This window comes from Anomalospiza imberbis, chromosome 1 (assembly GCF_031753505.1).
Source record: "Anomalospiza imberbis isolate Cuckoo-Finch-1a 21T00152 chromosome 1, ASM3175350v1, whole genome shotgun sequence".
Classification (NCBI taxonomy): Eukaryota; Metazoa; Chordata; class Aves; order Passeriformes; family Viduidae; genus Anomalospiza; species Anomalospiza imberbis.
Window position 1 is genome coordinate 66,965,216 of NC_089681.1, and position 27,268 is coordinate 66,992,483.

The 27,268-nt window shown below is 38.5% G+C and overlaps 1 protein-coding gene across 3 annotated transcripts in view; it reads right to left on the minus strand.

Moving 5' to 3' along the window:
• Positions 1-25,607, minus strand: part of RPRD1A (regulation of nuclear pre-mRNA domain containing 1A) — a 43,298-nt gene extending 17,691 nt beyond the window's left edge. The window contains exons 1-7 of one of the 3 annotated variants that reach the window (XM_068195705.1): positions 25,281-25,607; positions 15,748-15,877; positions 14,962-15,068; positions 14,785-14,879; positions 13,740-13,866; positions 13,466-13,641; positions 10,488-10,582 (exon numbers count right to left, since the gene is read on the minus strand). In XM_068195705.1, the coding sequence (XP_068051806.1) occupies positions 10,526-10,582; positions 13,466-13,641; positions 13,740-13,866; positions 14,785-14,879; positions 14,962-15,068; positions 15,748-15,877; positions 25,281-25,431 (843 nt within the window). In that variant the 5' untranslated portion in view covers positions 25,432-25,607 and the 3' untranslated portion in view covers positions 10,488-10,525. Of the gene's footprint in view, positions 1-10,487; positions 12,461-13,465; positions 13,642-13,739; positions 13,867-14,784; positions 14,880-14,961; positions 15,069-15,747; positions 15,878-25,280 lie in introns of those variants that run through there. The other 2 variants (XM_068195715.1, XM_068195699.1) reach the window with 2 other exon arrangements.
• Between the last annotated feature and the right edge of the window lie 1,661 nt (positions 25,608-27,268).

Genomic DNA, 27,268 nt, shown 5'->3' on the forward strand with positions numbered 1-27,268 from the left:
GATAGCACTCCTTGAGCAAGAATGCTTGATTTCTTCCACGCATAATATTATAAATAGGGACTTTCCATTCCTGCATTTTCAGATAAACTAAGTGTAGTAGTGGTGTTATCACCAAGAAAGCAAACAGGTATACACACACACAGAATTTAATTCTACAGAAGTTGCATCTAATATTATCCTATACCAAATGACATGTTTTTCTACTGGAAATGGCACTACACCACCAGTGGATGTCTACTGGAAATTCACTACACCACCTGTGAGAGCAATCACAAGAAATGTCTGGCTTTCAAGATGGCAAGCTGAATTGTTTTGTTTAAACAGTCAGTGTAAAAAATACTAATTACAGTGGTACAGCTCCTAGATTAAAAAAATGTAAAAGTAACAACTGTTTAATGTACCACCATTTTAAAAAACAGCAGCAAAAAAATTGCCACAACAAAAATTTGTCACAACAGAAGTCATGTCAGTGGAAGAAAGAAAATGAGGGGAAGAGAAAACCATGATCTACTGGCACTCATCCAGCATCTCTCACACTGGTTAATATGGAATCATAGATGAGTAAGACTAAACAGGTATGTCTGGAAGCTAGGTGCTGAGTATCAGTTTAACAAAACCCCTGATTTCCTCTGGCTGACAAATACTCCAAAATAAAGTTGATGATAATCGCCAAATTTATCAGTCAAATATGCTGGCCTTATGAGCTACAGCTACCTTTTGCCAATGGCTGACTACAGCAGAAGGATGTCAATTTACCTCCACCAGAAAACAGGTAACTTAGTATGGGAAATTTTATGTTTCTAGAACACATCAAGAATTTAAACTTGGTTTTGCCTTTATACTCTGAAATCTTGGGCAATGAAGAGCTCCAGCTTTCACTGTTGGGTCTGGATGTGTAGGATAGCAAAGACAAGGTGGAGGGATGCAGAGAAAAAGGAGATTCTCTATGAATGCAATGTTCTCAGTGGTCTCTGGTTTGGTGTCCATGGTTTGAGGAGAATGCAGAATGATAGTGCACAAAAGAAGAAATAAAGTGATGGGTCGTTACAACTAGCAAATAGGGATGTGATGCAGAAAATTACTGATTTCAGATCTACTGCCTTTGTAGAATCATTCCTCCTACTCTGGTAGCTACTGGCAACCTAGAAATAAATTACATCAAAACTTTGTGTGTTTGAAACATTGCCAAGTGTAACACTCGGGGGAGTACCACCGTCTGCTGTCTCCTGCCTTCTTCTTTGGGGTCAAAGGGCTCATATTTACTGAGAACATGACAGTTCTGAGGCTTGTCTTTAAAGAAGTTATAAGGAGCTCAGTGTTCCACATAAAACCTGAGAACTGTTTAAAGGCATAAATGTGGTAAAAACAAACAATGACATCCCTCTACCTCCTTTGCTGTCCAATTTGGGCTGTAAAATGAACCTTTGATACCGACTGATTGAAAACAAGGGATAAATACACATTTAGGAATGGAAAATGGTCATGACAACCTAACATTTGAGGAAATAGAGCCCAATAACCATGTACTTAACCTGTAAAACCACAGTCAGATGTAAATCTTGATTCTCCAGGCCTCTTCACATTTTATTGCTACTTTTGACACATTGTTCAAGTTCTATTTTCAGAACTGACATTAATATAATGGTCTTTTGAAAGGCAGAACTCAAAGCTCAATGTTATCTCCAACTTTCAATTCTGTTCTTCAAATCTGACTATCTTTCAACGTACTAAGCAGCCACTACACATTTTCTACCCTAAATTCTGCTTGCAGCCAAGCTTTAAAACTGTTGCATATGCTGACTACAAAACCCGTTCTCCACACCTTTACAGGGCAACATAAAAAGTCTGGTTTGGATGCATGGGGATGAAGAAAAAAACCCATCAAAATACAGTGGAAAATGTCTAACTTTTGGGAAGATAAAAAGTTAAATTTTACAGTGATTTCTATTTCTATTTGTTAACATCAGCCTACACTTAAATCAGAGATGCAAAAAATAGTTTTAAATACTTCAGGATTTGTGCTAGATCACAAAATACTGGTAAATATCTCAGCCCTTTGGTGCACAGCTTCAGTAACATCTACAAATGTTTTAGAAAGCATGTAGCATTTCTCCTACTTCTCAGCTTCTTCTCTCACCCCCATTTAAAAATTATGTGTATACTATGGAACACAAACCCAACTATGGAGAGAGAGCATCTCTTCTGCACTGAGAAATAAGCCTGATTCAAGGAGAGAAGGCCTGGGCTAGATAATGTTCTTAACAGTACCTTATCTCATCAGAGTCCTTATTTCCTCCACTAACCAAAGTGTAACAAACTTATCTCTGCCTAAGACTTTGTAATGTATTCATCTCCTACATATGGCACTCAAAAATACCATCCTCACTACACTGACCTAAAGTGTATCCTTTCCAGTTTGGTAGTGGAGAAGTGCAGAAAAAGAAGTAACCAAAATTCCTTTTTGACACTAACAAAAGTTTCTAAATGTTTTCATTTAAGCATGTAACATCTCACTTCAAATTCTAAACATCTTATTCAATTTCAAGAAGTTGTAACAGATTTTGTTTTCTCTTTGTGATGAAGGGGTGTACTCTATTAGATAATTGGGTGTTCTGGTTTGAAAAGCAAAACTTTATCATCCTAGTGTGCATAAGGGTGCGGGTTTTTATAATAAATTTGAATTCATAATATATTTCTAAATTACCAACCCAATCAGAATACAAGAACCTGCTGTGATGCCAGTTTCACAGATGAAGGAAATTAAATAAAGATGCTTTTGTGAAAATAAGAAATGTAATACTGAATCAGGCAAGAAAATTAAACAGCTAGTTGTATTGGGAGAGAACACCTAAAATACTGGCTCTTTAGATTACTTACTTTCAGAGAAACCTCATTTCAATTATCAGTTATCATTTCAGACAACTATTTTACATCCACAGCAGTGCTAGATGTTTCTAACTCCATCCCAATTCTCCATTCCACAGTAGCTCCCAGCTAGTGTGCGCCCTCCAACTCTCCCCTTTCCACCCCTATATTCCTCAATGTCTTCTACATCATCTAACTACTGTTGTGGCCAAGAGCAGTGGAAGTTATGGTTGGTTCCATGCTCCATAGGCTGACTAGCATAGACTGAGGGGAGAAGAGATACTGAAACATTCCTCTGGGCCTCTCTTCTCCTTATGTATTCACAGAAGTAATTTCAACTTTTAAGAGCTAAATAATTAGGATTGTTTCCCTGCCAAAGGAAAGAACTTATATGACTGGCAGCATAACTTCAACAGTCGAGTCTCACAGGAAATTGGACAATACCTGTAAGCCTTATGTAACAGCAACTCACTCTCTCCTCTTCTGCCAATCACTGCCAGCAGTAACTGATAAATATTACAAAAATGTAATAATAAAGTCACCTTTATACATTTTTTATGTCAGAGATACATCTTCATACTATATAAATAAAATGAGATTCCAAGACAACATGGAGCTCATTTACAGGACTTACACATCATTGTGAGTTGTTTCTCTGCATTCTGCTTCTCCATATTTCAACCAATTTTAGTGCACAGCATTTCAAACTTTGGCAATGGAAAAACTTTACCAACTACATATTAGACTAATACAATAGTCTTTACTTTTAGCAGAACTGAAAAATATTACAACTGCTTCAGTCAAATGAAAAAGTCAATGTACTCTGGCTATTCCTTTAGTTTAGAATAAAGTTTTAAGGCAAGTGTAAGAACCACTTTACACATATCAGGCAGCAGTGAGTACTCCATGACAACTTCCATTTCTTCCTGGTTAAGAAATATTCTCAATAAGACCAACAGCTGTGGGATACATTGTTTCCTCACTGCTGCTACAACAGCATCACCACTCTTACATCACACCACCCAGAATAACTACTTATACAGCTCCAAAGGACAGTCAAAGAGAGCTGGTGTTTCAACATTGTCTTCAGCCTCAACTCACACCTTCCAAGTTGCTCTCCCCATTCTGTAGACACATGTACCACAACCAATCAATGAGAAAAATCCAGCTACGAAGAAAATAGCCCAACTTGTTAACACATTTTGAAATAAGGTGCCAGGGGAAAAACTAAACTACAGTTGCCACTACCTGAAAGGAAACATTACCCAAAGTTCTGTTCTGAACTTTAACAGAAAAATACAGAGGTTTTAAGAACTGGACTTTTCAGCACAGTCCAGCTAAGGATTATATTATCTAACAGTTTTCATCTTTTCTGTTGACCTACTGCACCATGAAGTGGCCTATTATTATCTAAGCTTTTTAGGACTGAGGATTAGCTGGTTTTATTTTAAAAGTCTGGATATTTTGAAGTAAACTCCCCATGTTTACCATATGAAGAAATTAGTGCAACTGTGGTGGTTTGGTGGTTTTGATTTGTCAAATTCAGTTTCACCGTGAGTCCTACTGAAGAGTATTTCTGCTCTCTACATTTAGCCTTAGCTGAAGAGATGGATGTTGTCTGCAACATCACAACAAACACTGTGACTAGTTTAGTAACACTACTACAGAAGATCATAATGAATTTAAACTAGGAAAACAGAATAGCTTTGGTTCCTGATTAAAGCAGTTCAACTACTAACTCCTTCATTTTGATTCATAAGCTCAATTTTGACAACAAAATTATTAAATCTAAAAATTATTCTTATCTGTCATGAAAGATTTGTATGTATTCTTTAATGTTCTTATTATTTCCAGTGAGATTTTACCCGTAACTGATAGGCTTAGTAGTAGACAAGTTTCAATTAAAGCTCTGGGCTGTAAGAAAAAAAATAAATAAATAAACCATAACAAAACCCAAAAAGAAACAACAAAAACCAACCAACCAACCAAAACAACCCACAGAGAAAAGCACACTCTTCTTATACACTACAAAATGTCGACTCAAAACTAGGAATATTTCACTCTAAATACTTTTTTAAATGCAAACAGGTTTTTGTCATGAAGATGGCAGCTATACTTAATCACTTTGTGCAAGTTAACATTTCTCACTTTTCCCTATGCCGACTTTAAATACAATACTATTATTTCATTAATAGGCTCTAACAGTATTTGCCGTCTCAGACCACTATGTAAGATGATGCATTATTTTCCTATGTAAATGTGAGAACAGTGAGATACCAGTGTTCTGCCAAAGATCTACAGTAATTGGATGCGTATTTTCTTTAAATGCTATCTCCCAGCTACTTGCTGTCCACATGAAGACTTTCCTTGCTGTGTACATTCAAATTCCCCAAAAGGTATCAGCTCTGTTCATAATAGCATGAGTGCCACTATGTTCTACATCAGATTTTACACAAACTTTTTCTTCTAAATAACACTGGAGTGGTTTTGAGTGAAAACATCAGAAGTCTGCTGTAGAATAAAATCTGTTGTGTTGTTTCAGCAAGGATGAGAGAAAAAGCAAGCTGGTATTCTAGCCATTTCTCTTCTTTCTTCTGTCAGAGATTACTACAAGCAGTTCTCATCAGCCCTTCCAATCAACCAGGCAAAACATTATCAAAAAAGCAGCAAAATCATGTAGCTACTGTTACAGGTTATAGTAAAGTGTAACTTGAGCATGATGCTTCCTTTTAACTTCATACAGAACCTCATTCAACAACAAAAAAAAAGCCTCTTATTTATAGTAAAGTCTTTAGATCTTTGTGATAGCAGAAAAATTAAAGTAAATTAAAAATTTAAAACTGTAGAAATTGTTAAACAACTTTTGAGTATCAGCTCAACAACACAGGCTTTAATATGGACACTATTTACAGAGAACTCCAAGGAGCACAGTTGATGAGTCAACTGGAATCATCTTCAAATCCACATGGGCCTTTTTTCCTATTAAATGAAACTACCAGTAGATATTAGCTAAAGCAAGATATTTTAATTCAGCTTTTTCAGACAAGGCATCTCAAATTGTGCAGCAGAGCTTTCTAACACCCTCCCTTCCTTTTCCATCCTTAACATTATGGGGTTTTTGAAACTAGATTACGAATGTTTCCTTAGTAACTCCCATACAGCAAGACTGATGTTTAGTCTGCCTAGAATGACTACCTAACATTCAGTGTGGTCTTAGTTCCTATTCAGAGTTTATAGCTGCTTCAACAAATAATTCCAAAAGCTTCTAATTGTGGGAGGGATATAAGCAGGGTTTACAGTTCTGCTTTGTATTCAAATACAGATTAAAAAAAAAAAATCTTTAAATTTATTAAGTCCAGCAACACAAACATCAGATTTTTAACAAAAATATTTAAACAATAAGAGTATTAGTGCTAGAAATTAAGGCTTGCAGAAAAGGTAGTTTGCATTTGAAAAACCTCACTGCTACTACTGACATAAGCACTACAGTATCAGTATTTCCTACATCAATTTCTTATATCCAGCTTTTCTTTTTATTCCAGCAAACTCCTGATCAAAGTAAAGGAAGTATCTACTGCAGAATATACTACAGGAAAGTCACTTGCTAATCTACAGCTATTCTTCAAAAAACTTATGTTAGAGCACTGATTATTCCCTTTACAATGTCCCATCATCTCAGATGTTTGCACAAGGTTTTACATACCTGCAAAACTTGTTCTTCTGAGGATGACACAAATAGATCCATTCATTTTGGTTAACAGTATGAAGTTTTTGGCTGGCAATAGCCAGGAAGATTCTGGCTAGAAGTGTCACAAGCAACAGCAAGTCTCCTACTTAGGCAAGTCCAGTATCTTCTCTCAGTTTTTTTTATAATGAGGAATTCAAAATGCACCTCAAGGGTATTAAAGTACCTGGTATCTTGCGGTATCTCATACATATATACCTTTCTTTCCCCTTTCAATAAAAACTAATGGGCAAGTTGCAGAGTGAAAGCTAAAAAATCTCACCCATCACAAATAATAAGGGTAAATGGATAAAAAAAATATAACAGCTGTAACATTATTACCTTGTTTCAAAACCAGACTATCTTGAATGACAAACAACGCTTTAAAATGTGATGAACTGAAGCAAAAGGTTATCTTTATTTTACAAGGATGAGCAAAGTACAACCTACAACTTATTCCATCTGTAGAAAACCCGGGATTTATATTCAAATATCTGATAAGTCAATTTAAAAGGAGGAAGCCTTCAAGTGTTTCTGCTGCTCTGAATGACAAAATTGAACTGTGAAGTCTAATCTTTCAGGTAAAAACTGAGTAATTCTATTCTATGGTATCTGAGGCTGCAGTTGGTAAGTCACTTTATGAAAGAGGTATACTTACTACTCAAGTACAGAGAGGTTTTAAGTTTGTTATGAAAATGGGTGAATCAAATAAGCATTATTCTCACAGAATGGGCATAACACAAGGGAACAAAAGGCACTGACCATTTGACTTTGCTTTGTTGTGTTTGACCTAAGGGCTGCTGTTCTCCCCTAGTCTTGCAAATTACTTCTACAAAACTCTACAAGCTTATCTTCTGTCACTGACAAAAGTGCTTATGAAAAGTAAGAAACCACATCTGAAAGACAGGTGAGCAACCTGTCAAAACACTTAGCAAGCCTACTTCCACTGCAGATAAGAGATGCAACCTATGTCTAATTTTAAACATCCCTTCACCTTAACTTCTAACTAAATAAACCTTAAGGAGAAATTACTATTTCAGTGATCACTTAATTCTCCCCAGTCACTTTTGGGTAGATAATCCAAACTACTGATCTTACTGAAACTTAATTTTCGTTTTTACAAAACACAACCCCAGTGCTGGTAGTCAGTAAAAGATTTGCACAGTGCAACTCTAATAAAGCATTTACACTACACAAAGCCTCTCAAATGGCCAACCTATAAGCAATGCATTTCAACCAATCTATACACATATCTAAGCATAGTGGCCTGTTCTTGAATCACAATTCATTTTGTACACAGCAGGATAGGGAAAGCTAGAACATAAAGAATACGCCCATTAGAGAGCTTTACATTTCCTTCCTGATGGTGAAGAGCTCCATACATTTCTCTGAAAAACAGTGCAACTTACTTGGAACTGGGCCACTAGAGAAAGGAAGTAATTTATTTGAAGGCTCTCCCCTCTTTATTATAAAAATAAGAGATCCACAGTCATGTTCTCCTCAGCCCAAGAATATCTGCCTCGACTCAGAAGATTTCCTTCGGTGGAAGTCATATATTCCCTGAACTGGAAGCTCTGCTAAATCAGCTTCAATTTTTGAAGCTGCAGTCTTGAAAAAATGAATACAACGCTTCATCATGTCAAGAGATCACACAGTATGGTCTGTTTGTGCCACTATAAGGTACTATTTCTGTTACCAAGCATGTATCAGAAGATCTTAAAACAGTCGTATTGGGTTTGGGTGAACCTTACTGACCACTTCCTGATACCTTCCAGTTACCAATTCTGTATTCATTGCACTGTTAACTGCTCAGCTCCAAATCCAGCATAACTTGAGTTACTATGCTGCTGCCACATTTATGGAGTTGTAAATCACCTTCAATGCTACAAACTCCACCCCATAACAAAAGGCAATTTAGGGCTCATCCTACAAATCAATCTTTAACCAAAGCTCAGTAAAATAATTTAGGTACTCAGCTGCAAGGTTATGAAGAAATTAATCCCAATTACCAGAAGTGGACTTGAAAAATATGAAGCAGAATGGAACATATTCCTCTAAGTACTCTGTCACTCAGCAAAAAAAGCTGACATACTAAGGATGAATAAGAGGTTTAAAGAAAAAATAAAGCCAGCAAGGAAAGCACTACACCCTTCATAACACGAAGGCTATGGAGAAGGGCAACAGTAGATAATAGTACCAACCCAGTCTGGTATTGCAAAACAAAACTTAAGGATAAGAGGCCTGTTACAGCACTGCCAGCCCTAAACTGTTTGTTTAATATTTTTGTCTACATTTGAAACCATTAAGTGTGAACTGAGCAGGAAAAAAAAGTCTTTCAAATCCAGAGCTAAAGTCAAGGCTGACTAAGTGCTTGCTGTTTATCTTTAAAATTCCAAGACAAAACTAAAACCTTTAGGAAGACAAGTCAAGCTATATGGAGCCATAAAAGCTCAATCATGAAATAAATGTGCACTGAACATATCATATTCTCTCAACATGGTAAGAAACCACAACTAAAACCAGATTTATGAGTGTAAGACTATGGATACTGCTTACAGAGTGGTAGAAAATCAGAAATGCAAGATAGCACCATTAAGTGTTTTAATTAAATGCAAGCTGCTAAATGAGAGCAGGCTTCCCAGAGTAGCACTTCTCTCACAAAACTTTGAATCTAGTGACAAGATATTCCCAAATTTAAAGTGGTAAACTATTAAAGAAGTATGCAAGAAACTGTATATCCACTATACGCTAAGTGTAGCAATACTACATCTTTCCATAAGGTCAAAATGAAGGTGAGATGGTGTCTTGTGATCCCTACTCACAGCTGTTCACGAGTCACAGAAGATGTCCAACTATCAAACCTTTTATTTGAAATTTAGTAAGAGACTAATCACTCTATAATCCAGGAGACTGTGGGAGGGAGAGGTAAACACAAAGAAACATGAGAGAACAATAAATCAAGTACTTCTCTTGTTCATGTCATTTTTAAGGCCATATTAATTCTAGAATAACAGGACAGTCTTATCAAAAGGACATGAGCCATCTGGGTATCAATTTATGTACCAAATTCCTTGTTCCTGTATAACATAAAAATCTCACTTTATCCTTCAGTGATACCAAGAGACCTACCAGTATTTTTGTTCAAAAACTAGGAGATGGGCAGGGAAATAGGAGGGAGATACAACATGGAAGGAAAGAGGGGAAAAATCAACCAAAGTAGTAGAAAACAGGAATGGTATTAATCATCAAAGGCTTCAGAAAAAAAGTGTTCCACAAAAATTTTTCTGTAAAAATGTTCATTTTCTCTAATAGACAGGATCCTATCTAGCTAGAAATCCTAGCTGGAACCACAGTACACTGAACTTTAAATATTTATACTGTTTTAAAGCTACCAACAGTGAAGGGTACAGACTCCTCAGCATGATGCTAAATTTGAGGGGGGTTCTAAAGGGGTCTAAGTGCAGTTATAAAGCACACCTTCTCTGTTACCTAATAAAGTGAAAGTTTTTCTATTGTGCTTGTGAAGAAGTCCTACATTCATCACTTCTCATTTCTGATCATGTAAACTCAACAGTGTAAGTTAAAAAGCAAAAGGCTGAAAAAGTCTTGTTTTCACAGCTTTCTCCTTTTGGAAATGGCAACTTCCATGCAAGCAACCCCCAAACTTCTGCACTGGGAATTTTGATTTATTTCACTGAAAGAATGTGAGAGTTTTAGGAACAACCATGTGAAAATTTTAGTCTTCAGGAAAAAGAAAAGACGCTGGATAAATACTTATCCATTCAGGCATAAACTCAGTAATGCTTGTGAGAATATAGATGAAAATAGTAGAGGTTTGATATGAGTAGTTAAAGAATTCTTCCTCTTTAAGTTTTCAAAAACAACAGACAATACAAGATTTTGATTCTTAAATTTATTTTTAGCAGGATGAGTTTACTAATGGATGGTGACATCATTAGAAGATGGGTCCATGTCCACCACCTGCAACAGAAGCTAGACAGATGTTAAAGAAAACAATTTAAGAGTTAAAGATGACACTACTTACCCCAAACATACTTAGGAAAGTCACCTACCAAGTAGTACAGTTAGCTTTTGATGCACATATGACATTATTTACCTGTTATCAAAGTTTCCTGTCAAGACTTAGCACATACATTACCTTGCTTTGATGGGAATAGTGCACTTCTGTTTCAGAAAAAAATTATTAGAGAGAATCTTATTCTTAAAAATTAAGAAAGATGGAAAGACTGGTTATGCAAAATTACTTACCTGTAAATTATCTTTGGAAGATAAAAGATCTGCAAATTTAGGCCTAAAGCTTCTATGTAATGCTGAAAGCTACTGACAATTCTTTGGGAATTCCAATTCAAATTGTTAAACAAGGTTAACAGCAGGTAACATTTCTAGATTCAACTAAGAATACATCCACTTTTTCCTTTACTTGTTTGGTATGGTAAGGAATCAGTAAAGTAGGATCTCAGCATTATACTCACAGATTGGTGATAGTAATTCAGGAAGAAATAAAGACTTTCTGTTACAACTGAGAGATCATGTTATAGTCGGGAAAGTATCAATAGTCAGAAGTCTAACACAAGAAACAAGCTTGTCTGGAACAAATTAATTTCACCAAAAATGAAACTTGAACAGCAAAACCTAGGGACAGACAGTTCAGGGAAATACATTCTCAAAGAACTCTGTGACAGGCCCTCTGCCAGTGCTATTTCAAATGAGAAGCCAATAAGCAAAGTGCAATTTGAGCCATGGAAATTCCCAAATCTGTAAAAACAGGGAGTCCTTGCTTCATCTCCATTTCTTAATACCAAAATAAATCCTACATGTGCTAAGTCAGCAAGCCCTACAGACAGTATCACTAAGACATCCTAATCTTACATTTCAAAACTTCAGAATGTTTATCAGCCTCTACTTCCCAAACAAAAAAGCACTACTGAGAGTAAGCATGAAGTCACTTTACTCAACACTAGTTTAGAAACTTCATTTTAAGGTTCCTGTTTTTTGAAATCTCTTGTCTTTAAGGCCTTTATTAGTAACTGGATTAACACCATCCTGGCTCATAGTTCTGTATTAGGAAATCACATTTATGCCACACTAATCAGCCTAAAAACATTCCTGCAGTGTACTTCAATATCCTAGGACTTCACCTGTTTAAAACAGGCTGCCACAGACACTGAAAACTGTCTCCTACTTTTTAAAGAATGACCTCAAATAGTCTGAAAATGAAACTGTGCCATATTAGAATTAAATTCTTTAGCAGTTTAAATAATTCAGCCAAGAAACCATGTGAAGGACCATAACAGCCCAGTAATATGTAATTGCTTTCTGTCAGAATTATGAATTCTCTGATCTAGTAATATTGGGAAATTACACTGGTTTGTATTTGTTGAAAACAACCAACAAGGGTGGAATCTATTCACAGCTGTGCTACTATTTTTAATTTCTTTTAAACTGAGCTCTCTCATTTTACAGAAGGGTAAATCTGTCTGAAGGACTAAGTCACTGCCTTTTGAGCAACTCACTATCCTGGCAGTCTACCATAACTACACAGGATATAACTGCTGGTAATGAGCTACATAAACAAGTCAGTGCCTCTAGACAACCAGCCCTTCAATGAAACTGTGGGAACTTGTCATTCAAACCCATTACACAGGCAGCAGGAAGGTAGGGCATGCATGTGATGAAAAGCTTAAGGCTTCCTGTTCTTTAATCTTCCAGGCTCCATTATGCAGTTGGATCAGTTGCTACAGAAATCAGCACTACCGTGTATGCCATCTATCTTACATGAAGCTGGTTGATATTCTTCCCACAGGATAAACACTGTAAGGTTGATAGGAAGAACCTTCATCAATTGCTTTTCTGTGAGGCATAGAGGAAAGGAAGTAAGTCAGGAAATAAGGGTAGGCTAGGAATGACATAACTGATCTGAATGATGACTTCAAATACACGATGAACAGCATTTTCCAGAAAAAAGCACAACAAAATCTGAATCCAAGTTATGAAGCTAAAAGTAAAGAAACCACTAGGGAAAGAAAATGTTCTTGACAGGCAGATATGACGAAACCTGAAGACTAATTGATTTTGGGACCATATATACATATGCTGCAGTTACAGGCCACCATGATTGTTCAGACATCTCCCCTTGCAAAATGATGTGGCTTGAATTCCATTATTGTAATGCCCAAGTTAGCATTAGAAAACAATTGACATGAAATTATGGACATATTCTATGTATGTGGAATGTTCAGCAGGAGAATTTACAGTAGTATATGGTAGGAAAAAAAAACAGATAACTGGTAACAGCAAGGAACAGAATAACTTAAGGGATCATTTGCTAATAATGAGCTGTTTACCCTGCATCCTTCTTTTATTATGATCTGTCTGGTCGTGCTGGTGTTAGTACTGATAACCAGCTGTGTTAGAGGCTGTAGAAGCTGTAAGTACACTTCCCTGGGTTTAATGGATGCTTGTGTCAGGTTAAAAAGTGGTGCTGAAACCTGGAATTAAATTCTTATCCTTTAGCAAATACATAACTAAGACTTACAATAATGAATGAAAAGAGCATGGGAAGAAAATGACACTGTAGAATTAAGTTTGTAACACCAGGAATAAGACTTTCTATCTGCACTACTAAAACTAAGTCTGTAGGTATAACCAAGATTTAATAGCTAAAAAAGCAGAAAGAGCTGGTTTAGTAGGTTTCGAACACTAGAATCAAACAATGTGTTACAATGTGCTGGAAGCAAAAACATAACAGTGGCAATAAAATATTTATCTTTGGAGAGAAAAGCTGCTCAGGCTAACAAAAAACATTTGCAAGAACAAGATTTAGTGAAGAAGAGACTAAAACAAAACATTACGCACTTCCAGCTTATGTTCTTTCTCTGCAAGGAACTCTTTTTGACATCGGAGAAAGTCTGATAACATTCGAGTTAGCTGTTTTCTATCATCTATTTCAGCTGCCAACCTGCCATTGTAATCCGCCAGCAACATACATGCATCATCTACCATTTTGGAAAGTTGCTCTCCAGATTCCTTATCTAAAAAGCAAGCAGAGAAAAACAAGCAAAGCGTGATTCCATTACGTATCATTATGTTCTTAGAAGAGCATTTCGGTTACCAAGCTCCCAGCCCTCACCTGTTATTCTGTCTAACAGGGACACATCCTGGACCTCTAGAGGCAAGGAAGCTATTCTCTGGTGAACTGCTGCATCCCCAGAGGCAGCGTTTTCTAGTTCTTGTAACGCTCTAATGAGATCTGTGGTCTGAAAAAAGCATGCAAGATTGAGAACTAGTTTAAATAAACAGATCCTAGAACAAAACAGAAGTATTTTACAACAAGCTTATAGTATTGTTTTGATGGTAATTTTAGCAGCATTTACAGTATCACTTTTAGAGTCAAACAAAACAAAACCAAACCTTTAATCTCAGCACAACATTGCGGTGTTTCTAGTTTTAAAGGTCACCTTTCTACAAGAGCTTTCTCATTTAAATTCTTGGTATAGAAATACTTATAAACCTTTTCTTCCTGACAGTAGACATTATTTTACAGTACCTTTCATTTTATGATACATTTTTTAAAATTACTTTTCTTGTTGTTTTGCTTCACTATTGCAAAAGACAGTATCAGTGCACTTCACCTGGAAATAGGGCTGATGTTCACAGAAGCCCAGATATCTGCTACAGAGAAACATACTCAATTGTGATGACTTGAGGACAGTCGCTCTTTGCTATAACAAAAATCCTTTTGAGATAGGGCAATAGCACAAAAAAAACCCCACAAGAATTATAAGAGCTGTAACAGTGCAAGGTAGACAATTTTTCACAGCCATTGTGAGTGAAACTTTGGGAAATATTTTATCGATAAATCCATAACAATCTCACTCTCTAATACATGTGTTACTACTACCTTGAAAACTGAGCGAATACTCAATATATTGTAGAAACTATTGGTGAAATCCTGACATGAATAAAGTTGGACATACAGTTCAAACATTTGGTTTAGTGTCAAATACACAGCTACAGCATATCCCACTGAAAAACTATTAAAAGTTTTAGGTGTAGCCACCCTAGCCCAGAAACAATACCTCACTGAAAAACAGAGACCATTCAAAAAAAAGAGTAACAGAAAGATTCTATATGAAACCGTATGTAAATAGATTATTTTATAAACATGCTTTTACCTGAGGAGGATCAGTGGGAGAACTTCGAGGCGAACAGTTATTTTCATCAACTTTGATCTGTTCATATGTGCGCTTCCTCACCTTTCTGTCTCCATCTAAATGAAAACAAACACAGCAGTCAGGGAAGTACTATTTCAAACAGGAGACTGAACCGTCATACGCTCACAAAATACTTACACAAAGCTTGCCTAAGTTGTTCTAATACATCATTTTCATAAACAGACCTTTCTTCCCAGATAGACAGCACTCGGCCAAGGTGTTTCTTACAACTCTCATCAGACTCGCTGTTACAAGGAAAAAAAAACAAATATCAGCACTAGGTAGAAGTATAGCACTGCTTCATAATTATTTTTCACAGAAAGAGCATCACAGATCTTAGCAACATCCAAGCATCAGAAGTCAAATAATCTTGGAAAATAACAAATTCACATTTTAAAGAAAGCAAAGACCAGCTCAATGTGCCCTAGCAAACAGATGAAAAAAAAAAAAGGGCCAACACCCAGCTCTGGTTTTTTTTTCAACCCATAAATATGCAAACACTACAAATAGGTTTATGCTGTTTTGCTTCAACAGCTGTGTATCATTGTGAAAATAATCCTGTATCAAGACTCTAGCTTCCTCATGCAATGACATTAGAGGCTGCTGGGGAAAAACAAATCATGCAACACCCATTAATGAAAAATGTCAAACTGTTGTACCACATAAACACAGACAGTAAGCAAGTCTTAGTTTCAGGAATAACTAACAGCCTTCCAAGGCAAAAAGGGAGTGAACGCTGATGAATTTACTATCAAACTTCATCCAACAGCAGTAAGACTATTCAAGATCACAAGAACACTGAATAAATGAAACAAGACTTCAAGTACAGAAATAGCACATGAAGACTTGCTGGGCCAGAAGACATCAACTGAAATACCCCTCAAATGCAGTGTGAAGGACACTACACATACAAGTTTACTGTACCTTGAAACATGCTTAAAAGCCTCCACTATTACTGGAGCAAAGTCTTTTGTAAATTCTGGTCCTTTCCTTTTGCTGTTCTGTATGACATCATTGGCCAAGTACAGGAATGTCAGCTTCCTATTTGGTTTTGCTAATAAAAAGAAAAATAAATAATTAGAAATTTTATTTCCTTCAACTAATACCTATATATCCAGGTTCATACTGAATACAAACACTCACACCCTGAAATAAAGTGTGTTTTTCCCATTTTCATTACTGCTTACACCATTTCACATTTTCATGTGAAAGACTTTAGTCACCCACTGGGTTTTATCCTCCTTCTGCTCTCTTTGTTCAAGTTCTTCATCCTTCATAGTATGACACAACTTTCGTTAATGCTATCTCAAAAAACAAACAGAAAAAATCCCCAGATATTCCAAAGTGTTCTTCATCCCCAAACTATTTTCAGGTGTTTTCCTGAGCCTTTTATGATTCCTGTTTGGCAGCCTTCATGGATTTCTTCCAAGTACTTCAGCTTTCTTTTAAAGCCTGCTGAAATTTCTTACATTCATGAAGTCTTCTGTTGCGGCACTTCACAGATCCACAATCATTCATGTGAAGAACTTCCTCCTTTTCAGTCTGAATTTCATTCAGTCTTACATAACCACTTCTCATTCTCACATTTAAGCAAACTGAACAGTCAATCCCTAGTCAGTGTCTTTGTATCACCATGACACTCCCCTTCCTCACCTCCAAATTATTGAAACACTCACGTGCCAGCAGCTGTAACAGCACAAAAATGTTTTCAAAAACCACTTTCAAGCTCATGTGGTGTATCTCTTCTCCAAGCACCTTAAACATCTCATACCACCTCTCTTAATGTGCAATAGACTACAAGTTTCCAATTTACAAGTTGCTTCTCAAAATCTGTTCCGTGTTTTCTACTTGCTCCTACCCGCGTATTTTCCATTTACACTCCATCTAATCTTTATTAGTCTACAACTCTTATTGTAACATTTCTAGCCTTGGTTAACATCAGAATATGATTACCACCACATAATCTCAGTCTGTACACTCTGATTTTAAAAAGAGGTTTCTCCCAAAAGACAAGTTTCTTCTGCTCTCTCAAGGAAAGCAGCACTGTCGTAACAATAATCCAGGATTTCTTTAATTTGCACAAGCAAATATGATGGGATTTTGTTACTTTCTACTCCAGCCTTTCAAAAATGCAGAACTATAACCCTCACATATAAAGACAAAATTCAGTGTTAATATGCTTTCACTCTAGGGAAATGTTTTTGACAATAAATTTTGCACTACAGAAAGACTTCTCTGAAGGATTGCTGCTTGAAATACTGAATTCTTTCCACTCTCGTGAACAAACATATCTAACAAGTTTGGAATTATGGACTGACTGGGGAAAAAACTCTCCGTTAAATGTAAAAATGCACTTCACGCACAGTCAAGGGAAACTAAAGAGTAGGAAACAAAAACAAATCAGCTAGGAAGTGCTGGACACAAGGTGGACTCTATTAAGAGTCTGCTCCAAACAGTGAAGTCACTACATGCAAGCACCCAGGAAATTGATCTATTTTGGTCAAAATCTGGCTAATCTATAATGTAGGTTTTATTAACTTGTGCTGCTCAATTTCTGTATTAAAACCTGACTGACGATAAAACAACACATCTATGTTTCACGTAAATCAGAGCTCTAACACCTAGCAAGTTTTGAAATTCCAAGAGAAGGTCAGAAAACACATGTTGTCTCATAGGCATAATCTAAAAGTAACTAGTGTTTACCACAGATGGCCCTGCCCCCTCTCTCAGTTCTTAAATAAACCCAGAATTACGACTCAAAATCTAATGAAGCAAGCTGTTCCCCATCCTATATCCTCTGGAACTGCAAGCAGGATAGGCCCTTGTCCATCCAATTCACCAGGAAAAAAACTCTCATTTTTTAATCCTCAGTGATGTAACCCATTTGTGAGAGACCCTAACTTCCTTCTTTCCAATAAACAGCCAAATCAATTGAGCTGGCAAAGACGTAAGACGGATACACAGTGACATGAAGTCAGGTAATGCTGACTCTCACAAAGCCTTGACTTTATCTATTCACTACAATAAAAGATTGATGTATCATATTTGGTAAAAGCATCCTAAACCACAGAAAGTCACTTTCAGGCTTATTTCCCTGAGTATTACCTTTTCAGCTTCCTACTACACTTCAACATAAACAAAGCTGCGCAGAATGAACAAAAATCCTAGACCCACTATTAAGCTATCTGTGCCTTCGGTTGAAACTTCAACTAATGTTCTACCCTTATTATTCACAAGGAAAATTGTGAAGTAAAATTTGATTCCTCTTGCTGTAAGAATGTGCTGCACAAAATTCCAAAGGTAAAAATTATGCCTAGTCTTGAGAAGTGTTCCCTCTCCCTTCACAAATTTTCAAGACTTACATACTGGACTACTGGCATTCTGCCTTACACAGGAGACTGAAGTGCAATGTAACCTCTGGCAACTGAGGCTGACACTTGAGCTGAAAACATTCTACTGCTATCATGACTATAAATTAACTAGTGATGTCTGAAACACAAATTAAATTCAGGATCAAATAGATCTGGTCTGGAGAAAGAACTATGTTTAAAGCATCTCTCTTCAGTAGCAGTGACACTAACTATCCAGCCCGGGGCATTGATAAACCTCAGAACATCAAAATGGATCAAACAGACAATTTTTGAAGGTCCTCAACACATGGCAAGGCTAACAGCAAAGACATTCTTACTGTCAGAAGAAAATGAAGGGAGAAAACCTGTAAGAACCTAGGTTGAAGAAGGATCTGAAAGGCACACAGTGCCAGAATGTACAGTGTTAGAAGTAGCCATCTCTGTATCAACAGTACCCTCTGCAAACACAAGACTGCCAAGAAATCATCTGTGCTGGATTAGGTCATCTTTTCAGAAGCTCTGTGCAGTGTTCATGTAACTCCTCTGCTTGTTGCAGCTAGATTCACCATTTAGCCACCAAAGTAGCTCCCTGAAGCACTGGATTCTGAAGTATTTTAATGTCAACAGTGCTGGTTGGTATAAGAGCCATACTGTGCATATTACTCTTAAAGCATCTTCGATGAGACTACATGGGATTGGCACCTTGCAAATGAAACTACGTCTGTACCAAAAATATATGACATGTTTAAATGCCAATGAATATTCTTCAAATAATAATGGTATTTCACCAACAATTAGCACACTGAGATATCTGCAGTGGAGACAACATTAACAAGTCTTAGTTTTTGGCAATCCATTCTTCTCAGAATGCATTCTTGTTAGCCCTGCCTGGGTATGCCTGGTTCTCTAACAGCTCAGTATCGATGCCTGACATTATTTGCTTTAATCCATAAGACTTGGAGAACTCTTAATACTGACAAGCCACCACTTTAGTGCAAGTAACCAGTATTTTACCCTTAAAGACAATAAATCAGTCATTTTCACCGAGGTTAGCCCTGGCAATCAAAGTCAGCATAATCACCTGTATTTGTCTTCTCCAGGTTTACCTCCTGCATTTGAAATTGAGCTCCCATGAAGATTGCTAGAAACATACCCATTAGTTTCATGCTGTTTAACACCTAGAGCCAAGAGATATTTGCTGTCACAGATATACTAGAAGAAACTACAGAAAAACACACAAGCATAAGAGATTTCACTTACATCCCACTACAAGTGTATAGACTGACTGAGCCATCTGAAAATGTTACTTCAGGCTGTGGCTTTCTACAGGCCAGCTCTGCTGTGTCAACTGACCTTGAAAGAAAATACCACTTAACAAAAAGGTCTGAGACAACAAGCATCAATATGTTAAAATCTCACAACAGTTATCGGCCCTAAACATTTCATTCGCATATTTAAGTTCTTAAGTTCTCTAGTAGGGATTCAAATAAAGACTTTGCTAAATTGCTTTTGAATTACTTTAGTCTATACACATGCAGGAGAATTTATGAGTGCCACCACTTCTCCCAAAATCCCTGGGACACTTTCTCACAGCATGCTTCACACCTCTGCAAGAGAAGCTCATGACTTCTCTGTAAACACCTGACAAGCTTTCAAGTTTTTTATTATAAGACCAAACATTGTTAAGGAAAGCAGCACTGAAGCTTGAGTGGAAGACCACCGGATCTTCACACTGCAGAGAGCTAACCAGGGTTTTTATGCAAGCTGATTAAGCAGAGCATCTTTGGTAATATGACTCTAAAAAGCCACTTGAGAGGCTGCCATCAGAAAAGATAACTCAAAGATAAAAGGTATGTTGTACAATACGCACTTAATCTTAAAATTCATTAACCTTCTACTAAGAAAAGGTTAAACTAGTCGCTCCACCTTTTGCAGTCACCTGGTCAATTTTACCAAGGTTTGATAATGGCTGTGGTTTTTTTTTTGAAAGAGGGAAATGGGATTATCCGCTGAATTTACTCAAGGTTTGAGGGTCCAAGCATTTTGACTGGGTTTGGAAACTAGTAACAAAGGGAACACAACACACAGCTACTCCTGCAAATAAGGCCATTAGCATCAAATTACCGCGGGAATGCCAGAAAGCTAGTCACAGACCAAGGAAACCATTCCAACATAATTACTCTGCAGAAGCTTCCCACTGCACTTTGTGCATCCTGAATTACCTGAACGTATGAAACAAATCAATTCCTTTCATTGCCTCACCTGGCTGGTAAAATGCCAAGATGGACATGAATCAACTGCAACAACAGCTTCAGGACAGAAAAAAGACCCTACAATTAAGTATTCAGAACCAGAATGGTGAAGGACACACAGGTAGAGGTGACATGCATGTTTGGACTACACAACCCAAATATAATTATTATAAATGAAAGGCTCTCATATTGCCACTCTGCTGCTCCCAACTGCAGATCATTTTGTAAATCATGTACACAGCAAATAAGTTTCCTAACTAGACTCAACAATGCCCATTCATCTGAAGTTTTTCCTGTTTGTTGCTCTTCAAACCTTTTGGCATGGATGAGAAGACTGAAGTGGGCATTACCAGTGAAATCCAAAAGCCATAGTTTTGCTTCTCTTAAATAAAAGAAAACAAAATTATTTATTCTTTCACATTTGACAATGACACTATACCACCACTAAGTAAAATAATCTTACAATCACCAGAAAAGAAAGATTCCTTCTCCTGGCAGAAAAAACTATACTGCATGGTACAGAAAATAATTGCTTTAAACCATGAACTTGTTTCCTGTGATCCATTTCTCATCTGCAAGGCAATATATCGCAACCACTTTTGGCTGTAGTTGTGCTCCAAAACAGCTAAGTATTAGAGTAGTTCAGCTGTAGTACAACTTTCAAATCTGCATTAAGTGTTGCTAGGCCTTCTCAATTTACTTACTAAAATCCTCTATCTTCCAAATTTCAGAAGCTGCCACAACAGCCAGTAGCTTCAGAAAAACATATTTCATCAATGCCAACAGCTATACTGGATGAGGACCCAAGCACCAGCACATGTCCTAGTGGTAGAAGCTGTAGACAAACTATAAATAAGCAAAAAAAAAAAAACAAAACAAAAAAAACAAAACAAAACAAAAACAACAAAAAAAACCCCATGTAGCTTCTTATACTGTGAAAGACTTCAACACCAGGAAAAAACAAAACCAAAATAGCATAATAAACTGGAACAGTAGGTGAACTGGCAGTCAAGCACTACAAATACATCTCCCTGTAACAGCCCAGATGTACCTACACAATTGTGACTCTCCTAAAGGCAATACACAATGGCTCTACTGACCTAGATAAGCTGTGCAGGGAAGACAGTGATCAGTGTGATATGGATGGGGTGACAGATGACAGCCTAAACAAGAAGTCAAGTGATTAAGGAGGATGGGGGATGATCACCATCAGTTTCTGTTACTAGCTTATTATTGAGACACCGTGTTGGGCCCTGAAGAAACAGATACTTGAATCTGAAATTAGCTTTAAAGATACAACACAATAGTGTCCCGTGCAGAGCCAAGACTTGGACATGATGATCACTGTGGGTCCCTTCCAACTCAGAGTATTCTGTGCTTACTAAAATAACCACGAAGAAATAAATACTTAACAAGTGCCAGAGATGAACCTGGAAAAGCTAACAAAAAATGAGATGACAGGAAAAGATTCTTATGGACAACTAATTGGAACTCAAATTAACAAGTCCTATATTACAAACTTTTAGCAATTTTGGGTTTTTTCCTTTGAAAAAGAACACATTTTAACCAAGTACAACAAATTGCACATTTAACCTACTGAACAAGCAGTTACTGTTCACCCTTGAAAGAAGATGCTTTGTATTACAGAACTGAAATTTTCCATTTCAAAAAATGAACAAACACGTAGCAAACCTCTACAGCTGCAGAGCATCCTGAAACCAGGGAGCAAGAGATGTATGCAAGAAAACATACCTGACTTGCAAAGAGAAAAAAATTCTCAACAGACTCCATCTCAGAAGAGCCTATTCAAAGGTGTTTCTTCCTAAGGAGTTTCCCAGCAGCCACTCAGTGACTGCAGACTTACACAACAAATTTGTATGTTGTGCCACTACTCAGTTTAAAAAGAAACCCTGTAAGTCATTCCCTTCATGGATACACAAAACTACACAGGTTTAAATGGGCCCACCAGCTGCCTCTTTAAAATGACTGAGGTAATCACAAGTTAATTAATTAGTACTACTTAACTACTCAAATACTGAATAAGCTTATGACTACCGAGTAATTAACTATTTAACTTTGAGAGTTACATTTCATACCTCTGAAATCTAGCTGGAGCAGGGTCATTTACCTCAGTATATGCTTTTAAGAAAACCTGTACATGAAGTTGTACTGATGATCCATAGGGATGCCAGAATATGGGACCTGACCACTGCCAATTAATCCAAGTAAACAGAAAGGCACTAACATTTTATGCTGTCTAAATTACAAGCAGATTTGAAAATGCTATCTTTTCAACTCTACTCCAATGTGGCATAAAGAAAAAGATTATTTTGAATATAAAAGAATCAGAACCAAACATTTAGGAAAGAAATAGCTCTGACCTTAGGACTTGTCTTTATGAATAGCTAGAGACATGTTCAGAAAGGCTCGTGCAAGCTCACCTGACATGAATGATCTTTTACCAAAACTGAAAGCATCCAGAAAAAACGTATTATCATTGTGCTGTGTTCAACCCAACTAGTTATACAACGTTCCTGAAAAGCAGTAGGCTGGAAGGAAGGTCTGGAGACAGGGGTGACAATAAAAAAGGGGATACAATGAAAGGAAATAAAATCTAGAAAGGCAAAGTTGAATTTTCAGTTCCAGGACACTACTGGCTAAAAATAGCAGCTGACAATGTCAATAATTGTGATATCCATATTCCCCAAATAGAGGTAATTTTCCTCTCAGGTAGGAGAGAAATCATGTTTCTATAGGTTCAATGACAGGCAAGTCAGGAGCCTTAAACTTACTCTAGTTAGGGCCTCATTGCCAATATCCTACTTTGTGGTGTTTTATGCACTCGCTTCACCACAGGACAGTTATTTTCCTCTCACCCTTCCCATGCTGTCTGCTTAGATCACTACTTCCACCTTTGGGGATTAGGCACCATCTTACAAACCTGTGCAGCAATTAGCCAGAAGTCAGTATCAGGTAAATGCAAGCTAACATTTATGAAGCTTGAATATTATAAGAGATGGAAAATTAAAATACATCCTGTGTATATTAACTATGGCAACTTCAAATGAAGCTTCCCATTTTCCAACATGAAACACTTCACATGGGCCTAAAAGCCCAGAAGGGTCAGGACCTTGAAAGTAACTAAGCTACTCCCAGCACAGGTAGAGTTTCATGTGCTTTCCACAGACCCTTGAAGGCTTGCATCCGAAGAAAGGTCACAGCAAAATCTTACTCTGAAGCAGCAAAAGCAGAACAACAACTTCAACAAACAGAACAAACCCAATTATGGCAGCTATTCTCACTAAAAGCTCAAAAGAAGGTTGTTATCTTGCCTCTTAACGCCACTTTCAGACACGTAGCCCAGGTTTCAAAGATTTCATTTCTCCAGTTACTCAATCACCACAAGAGGAAAATTAAAGTTAAGGACTGCCCAATAACATCACAGATTACTATGAACTATTGTGCATGATAATTAAGACCAGCAACCAAAACTCTGTGTCTGTTTCATTAGTTTAAGATACCTTCCGGGTACCATTCAAAACCCCTAACATTAGTGTTGTTTGATGAGAAGACCCTGAAATGTGAAATGTTTCAGATACAGGTGGGAGATCAAAAGAAAGAAAGCCTGCAACTAACATAATGAAAATGTGTTTCTGTCCCAAGATGGAATATTGCCACCAAGTCAGTCTTTCTTCAGTCAGTACAAAAAAGAATTCAACTCATACCTCAAAGTTTGAAAGATAACAAATCCCAGAAAAAAAATTTAAACAAAATCACAGTAGGCATATTACACAAAACTCAGTGGTTCCTTCCTCTCTCCTAAGTCCTGTAATGGCTTAGTATTGTTTTTCTGCTCAGTCTGAAAGATTGAGACTTCTATTTTTCCCACTAAAGATCCACATATTAGTGAGGCTCCAAAGGATGCTACTGGAAAACAGCATCATCTTGTAGATCGAAGCAGAGTTGCAGCAAGATTTCTTTTTCTTAAATGAATCAACTTAAGAAGAAGCTATTATCCAACCAGGTCAAGTAAAGCATCATATACCATTTCTCCCTTTCACTCCCTGAACTACTGCCTATAACTGCAAGTTCTTTCCTGTTAAACGGAAAGCCACATTAGCATTTAAGTCTCCATGCTCATCATTGCTAAAGAAACTCATGTTTTTATTATATTAATATTGGTATTAACCATCTGGCAAAACTAGGAAGTAAAAATCACTTTGAACACATTACACTCACTGCTCTTCCCTCAGTGTATTCCCATCCTCATCTGCCCTTCAAGAACAGTTTCTGGGAAAAAAAAAACTGAGTAGACATGGAATTCAAATAGTATTACAGCTAACCATCACTACAGACGATGAAAAATAATACCTAAAAAGGCTCCGTCTTGAAAGAGCTGTAATATTAACAACAAAAAGCCCTAAACCCCTGGCTCGCCGGATTCCTTCCGGTTTCCCACTTTCCTTTCTCCTTAAAATGGGGAGATAAAACACAAGGGGCAGCCTTCTCAGACACATCTCATTATGGGGAGAAGGCAAAGACAGGAGCGAGGGGAGTGGAAGAAAAAATGAGGGAGAAGAAGCACCTGCCAGCCCACGGTCATCGAGAAACGGAGACCCGCCGTTTAACGCTGGCCCAAACAGTTCCGCTCTCCCCGGGCGCTCAGGCCTATCCTCCCTCTCTCCCGCCTGCCTCCCCGGCTCCGCAGGCCGCGCAGCTCCGCCGCCACCCTCCCTGCCTCCCTCCCTGCCTCGGGCAGCCGCACTCCGCCCCGGGGGCGGCCGCCTCCGCCGCTGCCCGGACCCGCCGCCGCCCCGGGGCGCCTCCGGCGGGCCCTGCCCGACCCCGGGCTCACCTTTGCGCAGCTCCCGCTCCCACACGCTGACGATGAGCGCCGAGTGCTTGCGGTGGTGGATGAGCCACAGGCTCAGGGTTTGCACGCTCTGCTGCGAGTTGCTCAGCTCCGACAGCTTCCGCTCCAGCGCCGCCTCCGAGAATGCCGACATCGCTGCACCGCGTTGGGCCCCGCCGCTCCGTCCCGTCCCGGCCGGGCCGCGCTCAGTCCCCGCCTCTCGGCCCCGACGAGGGAGGAGCCGACGAGCGACTCCCAGCCCTTCTTGTCCCGGCGGCAGCGCCCGGCGCCAACAAAATGGCGGCGGCCGAGGCCCGTGGGGAGCCGCGCGGCCCCGCCCCCTTCCCCGCCTGCCCTCACTTCCGCCGGGCGCGAGCGGCGCGCTGGGGCGGGGCGCTCGGCAATGGGGTCTCCCCGGGAGGGAGGGCCTCAGGCGTGGCGTGCGTCCATCGCCGTCCTGCCCTGGAAAATAACACAAAAATGCAAATTTGCCCTCAGAAGGCAACCCAAGCCTAACGGTTTCTTTCACCCAGCAGGTTAAGAACAACAGAATCGTTACGGTTGGAAAGGACCTCTGGAGATCATCCAGTCCAACCCCCTGCCAAGGCAGGGTCACCTGGAGCAAGTTAGACAGGAAAGTGACCAGGTGGCTTTGGAATGGCTCCAGAAAGGGAGACTATATGACCTCCCTGGGCAGCCTGTTCCAGTGCTGTGCCACCGTCACCATAAAGCAGTTCGTCCTCAGTTGGGGTGGAACTTCTTGTGTTTTAGTTTGTGGTCATTGTTCCTTGTCCTGTCACTAGGTGCCACTGAAAAGAGTTTGAGACCATCCTCTTGGTACCTGCTTTTGAGATATTTGTCTGTATTGATGAGATCACCTCTTAGTTTTCTCTTGTCCAGACTAAATATCCCCAGCTCCCTCAGTCTCACCTCATTAGAGAGATGCTCCAGACCCCAAATCATCTTTGTGGCTTCCACTGGACCCTCTCCAACTTCTCATCTTCCTTGTGCTGAGGAGCCCAGAACTGGACACAGCACTCCAGATGTGGCCTCACTAGGGCTGAGTAGCGGGGCAGGACCACCTCCCTCTGCCTGCTGGCAATGCTCTTCCCAATGCACCACAGGATCCCAGTGGCCTCCCGGTGCTGGCTTATGGTCATCCTGTCTCACCAAGACTCCCAGATCCTTCCCAGCAGAGCTCCTCTCCAGTGCCTGTACTGGGGGTTATTCCTCCCCAGGCACTGACTGTGACACTGGGTGTATGTTATTTCACATTTGTGGGTAGATACATATGCCAGAAAAGTGCCTGTTTTTTTTTTTTTTTTTCTGGCATTAACCGTATCATGTGACAATTCCACAGTTCACTGACAAGAATATGTGAAAAAATGCTTCATCTTTGTTGTTTCAAACTTGTTGCCTTATAGCTTTATTGCATTCTTGGTACTTCTGCTAATTTGGAAATAGTGAATAAAAATTATTGTCTGCTTACCTTTTGTTATGGTTTGACACTGGTGCAATGCCAACACTTTCATGAAAATACACTTTTTTAAATAAGTGTTGTGAGATGTGATTAGGAACAGAGCAGAGTAAGCTTAAGTTTAATAATAAAGGGAAAAAACTTTATTAAACTACTACTACTATAAAAGACACACACACTAAATCTAGGATGAAAACCTTCTAAAACATTCCTCCTCCGCTCCTCAATTTTTAACAAACTACAGTGAGACACTACTAGGGATTCTTGATTAAGTTGCTACTGTTTAGATAATTAATACTCAGTTCCTCAAAGAGAGAGGAGTTTCTCTTGCACTACAGACCCCCGAGGAAACACAGTTGTTACTGCCTGTGTTTCTATGTCACACATGGCACTGCCTGGAGAAAATCTGTTAGTGTGACACTCTCCTTTCCATGTCACAGTGCTCTCACCACCGTGCATGGACAGACTGCTCATAGGGTTCCTTTAAGGATGCTTTGCCATGGACTAAAAGAGA